Source organism: Phodopus roborovskii, unplaced genomic scaffold (genome assembly GCF_943737965.1).
Source record: "Phodopus roborovskii unplaced genomic scaffold, PHOROB, whole genome shotgun sequence".
In the NCBI taxonomy this organism is placed as follows: domain Eukaryota; kingdom Metazoa; phylum Chordata; class Mammalia; order Rodentia; family Cricetidae; genus Phodopus; species Phodopus roborovskii.
This window is the reverse complement of record NW_026125928.1, coordinates 228,407-240,692: the sequence shown is the minus strand read 5'-3', so window position 1 is coordinate 240,692 and position 12,286 is coordinate 228,407. Positions and strand designations below refer to the sequence as shown.

General features: G+C 35.6%; 1 protein-coding gene across 1 annotated transcript in view; it reads right to left on the bottom strand.

The window, feature by feature from the left end:
• Alg13 (ALG13 UDP-N-acetylglucosaminyltransferase subunit) overlaps nt 1-12,286 on the bottom strand; it is a 53,091-nt gene that overhangs the window by 24,607 nt on the left and 16,198 nt on the right. The window contains 8 exon segments of the mRNA XM_051178999.1: nt 118-280; nt 468-549; nt 5,548-5,620; nt 6,283-6,329; nt 7,765-7,815; nt 10,038-10,121; nt 10,692-10,944; nt 10,946-11,025. Of these exon segments, the coding sequence (XP_051034956.1) occupies nt 118-280; nt 468-549; nt 5,548-5,620; nt 6,283-6,329; nt 7,765-7,815; nt 10,038-10,121; nt 10,692-10,944; nt 10,946-11,025 (833 nt within the window).

Here is a 12,286-nt window from a genome sequence, read left to right as displayed (position 1 = left end):
TCAATTAAAAACAATATATCCCCTAATATACATGTGCATCAAGCTATTTCTACTTTCAGATGCTAACTCCAAAGAAATATGAAAATAATAGAGTAGACAATCCTTTTCATTTAGTACCTATCCTGGGTTGAGCTCTTCTGATCAGTACCGCCTTCTACATTTCCAGTCAAAGCATGGTTTCTGTTTCTCCTGGAACCACTTCGAAACAAATTAACTGCAGTTTTCAATGTTTCTTCATCCACAACAAATACATCTTTATAAAGCATTTCATACAATATAGCTGAAGGAAGAAAGAGAGCCAAAATCTCAATTATCAAAATAAGACTCTTCATAACAATGTGAAAACATTCATAACCCAATATGTATGTTCTGTAAGAACCAACAATGTTTTAAAAGGCCTTCAGTTTAAAGACTAGCAATAAATCATCTGAAATCACACCCATACATTTAATAAAGACTTCATATACCTTGGCAAATTCCTGCAGTCGATTGAAATTCTTTTGAGTAAACAGAATCATAATGGCCATTATTTGAATAGCAGAGAAGAATCTGAAGGAAAACATACAAAATAAAGTTATTCTTTTTTGAAAAAGTTATTCTTAACATATTTACAATCATAAAATTGGTAATCAGCAGTTGATAAACTAAATGGAATTCCATTCTTAAGACATTTAACAAATCTAGAAAACAACCTGTACATGAAAAATAATTTTGAAACAATGACTTTTATATATCAAGATTGAAAATACCTAATTATACCATATCCTCAATCACATTCCTGAAATGCACTAAACAAGTCCAGACTAATGTATCTGCCTGAAAAGGCAGCTTCACAAATTCAATTGCTGAACAAAACAGAAAACCTAACAGCTGGTCTAAATCCAATCTTAATCTCTCATTCAGAATAATTGGAGAAATTATGTAAAATACTCCACTATCCAAATATCCAAAATTTAGACAAGGGAAGAAGAACAGACATCAAACAATTTGGTTAAAAGGCTACCAAAAAAAAAAAAAGAAAGAAAATCACTGCAGTAAATAGAAACATGAGCCAGAACACTTCCAGAAAAATTCTAAGTTCCTGATAAGACTACAAAAATAAAGGGTTAACTTCTTAGCTGATTCCTTAAATTCCCAGTGCATTACAAAATAATTACTAAGTAAAACTTTTCAGTAAATGTTTCCTTTGATGAAATCTGTTCGTGTAACAGCTGTAAATATTTTTAAACTTTTTTCCCAAATATCTGTTTTGAATCAAGCACTAGTGAAAGAACAATTCCAGGTAAAAACCCAAAAAATATCTCATGCAGAGATGCAGTTCAGTGTTAAGAGCACTGGTGTAACATGTTCAAAGCCCTGGATTCAACCCAAAGGACTCTAAGTACACATATTATAGAGATACTTGTTTACTGCTGCACTACTCTGAAAGAGTTAAGAAATTGACCCAGGGGCTAGAGAGATGGCTCAGCAGTTAAGAGCACTGGCTAAAGAGGACGGAGGTTCAATTCCTAGCACCCACATAGCAGCTCACAATTGTCTGTAACTACAGTTCTAGGGAATCTGATACCATCACACCAATGTACATAAAATAAAGGTTAAATGACACAAGAAAATGACCCAGCCTATATATACATCTACCAATAGCTGAAAGTATGTTCCTTTAATCCCAGAACTCAGGAGGTGGATTTATATGAGTTCAAGGCCAGCCTGACCTACAGAGTGAGTTCCAGGAGAGCCTCCAAAGCTACAGAGAAGCCCTGTCTCAAAAAACATCAGCAAAAAAAAAAAAAAATGAAATTATCAAACCTTCATCCAGTAACTAAGGGAATCAGATGCAGAGATCCACAACTAACCACTAGGCCAAGCTCCTGAGAGTTCAGTCCAAGAGAGGAAGGGGTGATAATATGAGCACATAAACAGGTGACCTGCGCTAGTGAGAGTTCACAGACTCTAGACTGACAGCTACAGAACCTGCCAGACCGAATTAGAACCCCTGAATGCAGGTGACAGAGGGCAGATTGGGCAGTTTATGAGGCCATTGGCAATTCAAGCAGGATCTATCCCTAGTACAGGATCTGGCTTTTGAGCGAGCCCATTTCCTACGGTGAGATACCTGCTCAGCCTAAACAAAGAGAAGGGAGGGTCTTGGTCAGGTCTCAAAGAGGTGGCAAGACAGACTTAACTGACTCCCCATGGCCATAACTTCTCTGAGGATAGAATGGGGGCGTGCTGAGGGGAAGCTGCAGGGAGAGGGATGAGGGGAGGAAAGGAGAACTGGGATTAAAATGCAAAATTAAAAATAAATAAATAAAAAGGGGCTGGAGAGATGGCTCAGAGGTTAGGAGCACTGACTGCTTTTCCAGAGGTTCTGAGCTCAATTCCCAACAACTACATGGTGGCTCATAACCAGCTGTAATGAGAACTTGTTCCCTCTTCTGGCCTGCAGGCAAACATGCAGACAGAACACTGTATACATAATAAAGAAATCTTAAATAAATAAATAATACATGCATAAATATATAAATAAATAAACAAATAAAAGTCAGACAGTTGTGGCACTCGCCTTTAATCCCAGCAGTTTTCAGGGAAAGTACTCTGGAGGAAGAGACAGGCTCTCTGTGAGTTTGAGGCCAGCCTGGTATAGTCAGTTCAAGGACAGGCTCTAAAGCTACAAAGAAACCGTGTCTTGAAAAACCAATAATAATGATAATGATGATGATGATAATGGCATTAATAACAAAAGAAAAAAGAAAATGTAACCCATGTATACAGTGTTTTTTATTCAGTCATAATGGAATAATGAAGATTGTTATGTTAGGCACAATAAGACTCAGAAAGAAAAATACATTTACTTCCAGATACAGAATGTAGATTTCAATTTATATACATGTATGTCATGAAGATAGAAAGGGGACTATTCTTTAAAAGTAATAGGGAGAGAGAAAGACTAAAAACAGACAGAAGACACTGCATGAAGAAGGGCACTAGCACAATAATAGCAAAGAGGTGGATGAAAGAAGAAAGTTAGCAGGGAATGGGAATAAATTAGAAAAAAAGCTAGCATGACATATACATATGAAAATATAATGAAATCATACATTTTGCATGGTAACAAAAAGATTTCAATGAGTTCAATTAGTAAAGATTTCTTAATTTCATTCATTTTTGCTAATTTGGTAGGCTTTGGAATGAATCTCTAAGTTATTTTACTGTTATTTCCTGTATGAAGCACATTTCATTTTCCACAAACAATGTTTCCTCTTATTATCAAACACTGATTGTTTGCACATTCTGTAAATTTAAGGGACGAGATACGGTTCAGTGATGAAGAACACTAACTGTTCTTCCAGACTCAGGCTCAATTCTCAATACCCATACAACTCCAGTTTCAAGAACTCTGCTAACTTCTTCTGGCCTCCTAGGGCACCAGGCACACATGTGGTACAGATATATACACTCAGACAAAATACACAAATGCATAAAAGTTAAGACAGCTCCTTACATTGTATAATTAGAAAGACTTTAACTGCATACAGAAAAAATAAAAAGCAATGTAATAAGGAATAGAAATTAGATATTACATCATTATAAAATAACATTATAAAATAACAGTGTGCATGTCTCACATATGCTACTTCAAGTTGTACATACTCAAACATTCTCCTATTTCTATATTGTTACAGTTCTAATGGATCAAGCTCCCAATAACTATCTCAGTATCCATCCACAAAATGTACAAGACTCATTTAAAAATGGAATTGTACAACTGTAAGAACTACTACAAGGTAAGAATGCAGATAATCACAATATTATTTTATTAACTATTCTCCAAGAACAACTTCAGAAGCAAGTACAGGGAGAGAAATCAAAGTTTTGAAGATCCCTGGATAAGATCTAAATATTCAAATCTCATCTGAAGATAAATAAGAGCAGTATGTTTCTTCAAATAATTTTGATTCTGTCACACTTTTGCTTAAACATTTTTAAGTTAGCGTTAAGTAAGTGCACTGATGTCCAAAATTTACTTTAAATAAGACTTTTTAAACAATGGATTGGTGAGTGTGTAGAGGGATCTATGTGCTAAGAGACTTCAGTGGTAACAGGCACATGAATGCTTCCTAATTCTTTTATCTGCCTTTGAAAATTTTCATAAAAATGAGAAAAGCTTCAGTTAAGTATTCTGTACAATGGCAAGCCCAATTTTCAGCAAGGGCTATTCTATCCCTCATTCTACAACTCTAGCCTGTATTTCTGTACACCACCCTCCACATTCAATTAATTAAATCCCCAAAGGGTCTCTTGCATCCATGACTTTGTATATAAGGTTTCCCCTGAAGAGACTGCCCTTCACACTTGATGGACTTAGTTTTTTTAATGTGTCACTACCACAATGAGGCATTGTCTAACTTGGACAATCAGGTATCCTCCTTCTATGTCCTTTTTAAGTATTACTTCTACTATAAAACTAATGCTTTAATTGCAATTAACTATTCCATGAAAGTCTTTATGCCCACTAAAGCCTCTAGAAAAAAAAAAGGAAAGAAAAACTTTTTTCATTAATCAAGAATTGGTTTCCTCAAAGCTCAGAAAAGCAACATGTTTGCTGAACAAATTAGATGGTTCCCACTTGTAAAATAAGTGACTCCATTTATATTTAAAGTATCTCCAATCAGTTATCTCTAATCCTAACACCACTTCCTTAGTTTAGATCCTTTGCCTAAACTACTGTAACAGCAAAGTTCTCCTACATCTATTCTTTTCATTCCATCATAAACTTGCCAGAATTATGATCCACAGTGAGAAATAAACTTACAAAACTCAAATATTGCATAGTATCATATTCATTGATTTGTACTTACGATAAAACTCTTTTCCTGAAAACTTGGAATACTCACTCTGATAGAAAACATAATCTATTATCAGATGAGAGTCTTGAAAAACATCTACTTTATACTATTTTGTAAGCAAAATCTGTAAAACCCTCAAAACACTTCCAGATGAGAAAAATAAACTGTAATGTAAACATGTAGTGATAAAACTAAGTATCATGATGGAAACTAACAAGGGTATAAGAGAAAAGAGCTCCAGGGAAGTTGGGAATGTTTCCAAGAAATTGACAATTAAGGGTTGAAACAATGAACTGTACCAAAGCTGAAGTAGCATGAATCATGGCATGTACACCAAGGATAGAAGAAAATGAAATGACATTCAACCCCTAACTTCAGACTTAACCCTTATGGTCTGGTCAATGAGGAGCCAATTAGGGTTTCATGTGCTCTTGCAGTTTTTCTTATTAAGGAGTTATAAGAGCAATCTGTTTAAATAACAGGTAGCTAATACCAATGAGGATGACAGACTAGCAAGGAAAAGTCATAGAATATTACCAGTTAGACAATGTTTATTAGGTGACTCAGTAGCACAATGGTACCTCATTGATCTTTAAGACTAGGTTTACTATTTCACTAATTAGGTCAAAAGAATTATTTAATATTGTGGTAAACAAGCAGCATCATTCAACTTTATTTCAGCCAACATTCATTTCCTTACCTTTTCTTCAAAGCCATTATCTGTGACATGCATTGGTGGCTTTCCAGGATATCGATAGAGAATGAAATCTCGACTATAGGTAGAAAACAAAGATAAGTAGGAAGAGATTATTTAGTATATGCATAAGATAGCTATAACTATAAGGCACTTAAGTAGCCCTTTAAAGCTTTTAACTTCCCCATTAGTATCAAAATACATGACCATTTGAAGGATAATTCAACTACTGAATCATCTAAAAACTTTCTGCTCTAATTTTACAATAGAAATGGCATTGCCCTAATGACAACATATAAAAAATGTTAAGTACTCACTAGTTTTCAAAGATAGCTATCTTGATTTCCTACTGGTAATATTACCAGTCCAGCATTTTCAGGCTCTATTAGTTTGTCTTGAGACAGGATCTTATTGTATACCCTAAGGTGGTCTTGAATTCAAAATCGTCTTGCTCTAGGCCCTCTTTCTTAGTTCTAGTATTACAGGCATGCCCCAGCAAACCTGGCTTCCATATAATCTTCCTTTCAAAGAGACAAAAATTCTAGGACAGAACTAGTAATAAGGCTCTTCATCTAACAACAGTATCAAATGGATTTTGCTCAGGCCTTTTGCTTCTACACTATTAACAAAACTCAAATTTAACCAACCCTAAAAGGACTATGACAGACATTTTACTTATACACAGTCATTCTCACTCATATTCATATATTCCCTTTTTCATTTTCCTTTGACACAACTTACTTATAAATTAGAGAAAGAGCTCTTAGTTCCAGCTGGCCAGCACTCTCCTAAATATAAATAACAGAGTTTTGAAAAACATTTCAGAACTATTAAGTATTGCTTACATTTTTGGCTATCTAAAGTTTCATATAAAGGATTTGTATAACACAGTGTAATTTGTTTTGAATATCAGAAAATTAAGATACCCACTCAAAAATATACACAACTCAAAATAATGGACCTGAAGTTCTTAGTCATTAGGTATTAACTACACAATTTAAAAAGTATAAAAGAGTAACTATCATTTTAAAAAAGGTGGCAGGATATTTAGTAAATGTCTACTTAACTAAAATCTGATTATTATTACTATACAAATTATTCCTAAATTATTATGGATTTTACTCCCACAAAACAGATAACTACCAATAGGAAAATTTTAATTCTTTAAAAAATAATAAACATTACCATTGTTCTTCCCATTAAAGTGAAAAGGCTTTAAGTGTTTCCCAACATTGTTCTTTTCCCAAGCACTGTGTACTCAAAGCAAGCTACAGAAGCAGTCAACATAATCCTCAATATTCAACACAAAACAGCAGGCCATTGCTTCTGACCCAATAATTGTTTCATTCAGCAGAGCTAGCTACTTAAGAAAATATTTTGTGTCATTATAAACACAGAAGTATGTTTGGGCTATTTCAAACAACTTTGAAAAGATGATCTTTGGCAAATGGATGTTTCACTTTGAATAATTTGGAAAATTAAAATATGTGCACCATACAATGGACACATTTTCAGTATTTCAATGGGCAAATGATCTGAGCTCTGAAAGGACTGATTCTGATGTAACAGACCTATTAGAGGTAATGGCTATTATAGATATACCTGCACAAATAAAAACTGACAATGCTCAAGCATGTCTCCAGTAAATTGAAAACTTTAAATACTATAACATAAAGCATATTACTGGTATACCATACAATCCTATAGGACAAGCAGTTGTTAAGAGATCTAATTGCACTTTAAAGGAAATGCTCAATAAACAGGCAGGGGGAACCAAGACCCCAAAAACAGATTACACAACACTTTACTAACCTTAAACTTTCTTAATGCTAGTGAAAAAGGAAAAACAGCCGCAGAATGGCATTGACCAACAGAAAAAACTTCTGAGCTAACTAATCAGCCTGTGTATTTCAAAGATGTGTTGACCTCAGAATGGAAATCAGGATATGTGCTCCATTTTGAGGTTGTTTGGCGGGCTGTTTGCTAAAGACAAGCAGAGGCTCTAGGCTCCTTTTAGAAGTTTTCCTGACTCTGTATTAGCAGCAAAAAACTCCCAGCTCTTTTCAGAGGCACTGATACCAAACAATTGAAATAATTAACAAATCATGCATTTGTGTCCCTTTGAGGCTGAAGGGTAGCAGCAAGTGTTGTTTTCTGGTGGTTGAAGGGCAGGCAGCAGGACTTGGCAAGTCCAGCAACAGATACCCTTATATTTGAACTTACCTTGGGATCTCCCAACCGTTCCAGATATTTCTCAAAAGATCCCTCCACATACTTCAAAAAATAAAATAAACTTGACTTAGCCAAATATACATTATTGCAATCTGATTATATTCTACAGTTATCAGCATCTAATAAGTTTTTCTCTTTTTATTTGAGATAATATACTTCCATCACTTCACCCTTCCCTTTCTCCAAACTCTCCTATATACCCTTCCCAACTCTTTCAAACTCATGGCCTCTTTTTTCATTTATTGTTGTCACATTCATGTATGTTTATGAATTCTGAATGTTTATGTATTCTATATATGTTTATATATTCTGTATGAGGGATTAAATGACTAGTTCACACAGCACCACAAAATCAATACCTACACAAATGTCTTGAGCGGGAAAATGTTTATCTGAAGCTGTCTAGATCAGTGGATTTCATCAAATGCAATCTATACCTTGCTGTTCTTTTGTTAACATTTATAGGAATAAAGCTGGAGAAGAGGTGGGTGGTCCCACCTGGGGGTCCCAAGGTAAGGGACCCTGTGGGAGAGCATAGCAGGTTTCATAGCAGGTGAGGGTGGCCCAGGTGGAGGGAATAACACTCCATTCAGGTAGATAAAGCTTAAATGAGGAGTTTATTTAGAAAGGGGAGTGAGGGGGAAGGGAAGAGGATGACCAGAGTACGACCTAAGTGCATTCTGCCAGGTGACAGGGCGAGGCCAGGGTAATGCCTGAATCCTTACATACCTCCCAGTTTCTTTTAGGATACCAATTTAAGTAACTTTACAATTGTAATCAATCATGCAAGACCAAGAATCATTAAGGATAAAAATTTAAAAGGAGACATGTATACAAAGTTAAACTAAGGAAGTTTTTAAAAAAAGAATTTCAATGAAATCAAAACAGGCCTGGACACAAGAAACTTTTGTAGGTGTTGATGTGGTCCACACTGATTTTTATGAAGGCTGCAATAACTTTACCATGGCCAGAACTAAAACTGTTAACCTTACAATGAAAAAAAATCTTACAGTAACTAAAATATACCTCCATACAAACTGAATTAAGCTCACTTTCTCTACAGTTCTGAGATATAACTAGCATGCAGTAAACAGAATAACTTAAAACAGTGCAAATTTTGACCCTGAAACCACTGTAATGTACTGAGATTTAAGATAATGAATTTAATCTATCATACTCATAGGTGTCCCTGTGCCCTTGACTGGCTGGTATTTATTTTAAGTTTTCACTGAAAAGACACAAACACAGCAAAAGCTTCAAAGTTTTGGGGGAAGAGGGGGGAGGGGCTTCCAACAGTGTTTTACAAATCTTTTGTTAGTCAAAATGTGGTCTAGGAAACAACCGCACCCTTAATTTGCAAGTTTGTTTAAAATGCAGAAATCTGAAGCCTCTTCTCAAACCTACTTCAACAGAATGTATAGTTTAACAAAAGCCCCAGTGTTATGTGTATGTGCAAAATCCTTGAGATAAGCTGCATTAAAACGTGGTCTTGCATTTCAACATCAGGAACAGTACTTCTCCCAGGTGTGGAGAAGACTATAATCACAGTATTTTACAACACACTGAAACCTGTTGAGGAAATCAAAAACAATCCTCCAAGAGTAGGAAGGCAAATACAGTCAAAAGATTTAAAGCTGCAAAAAGGACACTCTTCAAATCAGGTCTTGATAAAGCTTCATTTACCAAAAATTAGGCTACTGAACCAGAGGTTGGGTTTCAATTTGCACAATTTGTCATATTACAATTAGCAAGCATTTAAAATTGACTGAGAATTACTGAGTATACATTAAAATAGACACCACAATATTAGCAGACTCATAACTGTTATGAAATTGTTTGAGAAAACAATGCTATTAACACAAAACGGTAATAAAAATATGAGTTTTTGGGTTTTTTTTTTTTGTTTGTGGAGGAATAAGTGGGAAAGACACTGATTGTTACTTCTTTTAGTCACTGTTCTAACAGTCTCCCTACATTGCTCATGGCATGGCTGGAATTCAGGATTCTACTGATTCAGCATACAGGGTAGTGGGATGAGAAATTAGTGCTAGATTACAAGCATGCACAACAAGGCATAAAAAGTAATTTACTTTGAGGAGGTAATAAAGCATGCTAGTTCTACTAAGTAAGCTAAGAATTAAATAGTTGCTACTGAGAAAATAAAACTGCATGACGATTCAGTTTTTGTACTAGGTACCAAAAATTCTTTTCGCCCACTTACTATATACATTACCAACTCACTTCAGTGCATATATTCTACTTACAGATTCAAAAGCTTGTTGATTTTCCTTCATATATGAGACACAAGCTCTCCTGATGTGTAAATGATGGATCTGGCTGTAAAACAACTATAAAAGAAAAAACGAGCTCACTTCCCATGTCATTTGAAATATTAAGATGATGAATTATACATATAGTTCTCTAATCTAAAACACATGCTGGAAACAGAAAAATTAAGTCCATCTGCTACCACACCTGATCTTAGCTAAAGGCGAAGAAGTTATGCCTTTATCTTTAAAAGGGTCAGATTGAGAGTTAATGAATGGTTCTCTCCTAGACTTTCAACACAAGCTATCTTTCTTATGCATAAAACAAAAGGGAGTAGGACATGCTTATAAACGATTGAGATTAAAAGTTTTTAACCCCACATTAATTTACCCCTCCCCCATTACAAACAGGCAATAGAAAGCAGCAAAGTAACCACAGGAGAACTGTATTTGCTCTAATCAGCAATAGCGCACGCAGTATTTTGCCATCTGTTCTTTTCAGGCAGGCCTGGATATTATTATCACTAACAAAAAAAGAAAGAGTTAACGTTTTTGTTTTAGTATTCTACAGATTGAGCAACTGGAAAATGCCACATCGAACTCTGAAAACTTACAAACAAGACATTATCCATTTGTCATGCTTATATTTACCTGCTCGGAAATAGCTCGAAAAAGGCAAGAGGCATCCTTGGCAATCACCTTTCGAAACAGCCCTAAACTGCCTAAATATTCATCCATTGAGGCCTCATTCAAAGTCTTCTGGCCGCAGGACTTTTTCCATGCTTTATGCATTGTGCATGGGGTGAGGTGAAAGAACAGGGTGGGAGAAAAGGAAGAAAACACAGAATGCAGGGAGGAATAGGTAGTGGCTGCAAGTGCTGGAGCTTGTGTAGGCAGGTATCCGAAGAAACAGCTCAAGGTCTAGGCAGGAGGCAGTTGTGGCAGGGCTGCAGTCTTGGCACTTCCCAGAAGCAGAAGCAAGAGGCTGACTGGCGAAGGACAAGACAGGACCCTGTGGAAAAACAAAAACGAAGAGCAGATGCTCCAAAGAATAAGAAACTCGAGGAGACAAATGAGGAAGTTAAACAGTTACAGAAAGGGGGGGCTATCAAAATCAGCTAAAGGGATAAAAAAGTGACTACCCTGATGAAATTTGGGGATCTAAAGAAAACTGTCTGCACTTGAGCTGGGGGAAAACTACTTCAGGAGACTGCAAAGATTACAAAAAGGCTCACGTGTGTAAAACAGCCCACTCCACAAAAAGCTTTGCAACCACTCCCAGAATTTCCGAATAGATCCTGTCCTCCAGATACCCTCCAGAGTTTGGAGGAAGTAGGACTGGGACATTTAACTAATTCTCTTTAGTATTGAGAACACCTTTTTTAAAAGACAAAGAAAAGGGGAGGGATCTCCATCTGCTGGGATAAAGGTCACACTTCAAGCAAAGAAAAAAACTGGCAAGCAACTGTTTCAAGAGAAAAAAGATCATTTAATTCTAGATAAAACTGTCTACTAGGACCACTAAAAATAAATCCACTAATAATGGTAGGAAATCCCGATATAATTCTTAAGGAATGTTGTTGCAAAGTACTAGTAAGAACAGGGAGAAGCATTTAACTGAAAACAATGAGAGCTAGAGATGGCTCAGCAGTTAATAGCACATGCTACAAAATTCTGTTCCCAGCACCCAAGTCAAGTAGGTCACAACTTGTAATTTCTCTGGTGTGCATGAACATCTGCTGTCACATGCATAAGTGCACATACCCACACAATCAAATATATACATATATATAATTTAAAATAAATCTTAAAAACTGTAAACAATGGAAGCATCATATGAAACATCTTACACAGAAAATTTCAAAAATGTACATTTAAGATTTGATGACACATCGTTGACACATTATTACATGTTTTAACATGTTATTAGAGTACTTCGCCAGAAAAAAAGTCCTCTGAATCCTATGGGAGAGGGGAACGACACCATTTCTATTATCTTGTTCTGGCATTAAGTATCTTATTTTTAGTTAAATGCCAAAATATAACCCTCTTTCTAACTCCAAGTGTTAAAAATTAAGTTTTAGGAACATGCAGCTCAGCGATAAACCTTGCATACTAGGTTCTTGTACACTAGATTCAATACTAGCACCACAAATAAATGAATGAATGAACAAGTCAGAATTTTGCTTTTCCTATTGGTCTAGAAATGTTAAACTTATACTTTTCCCATTTGTACAGTGGTAACA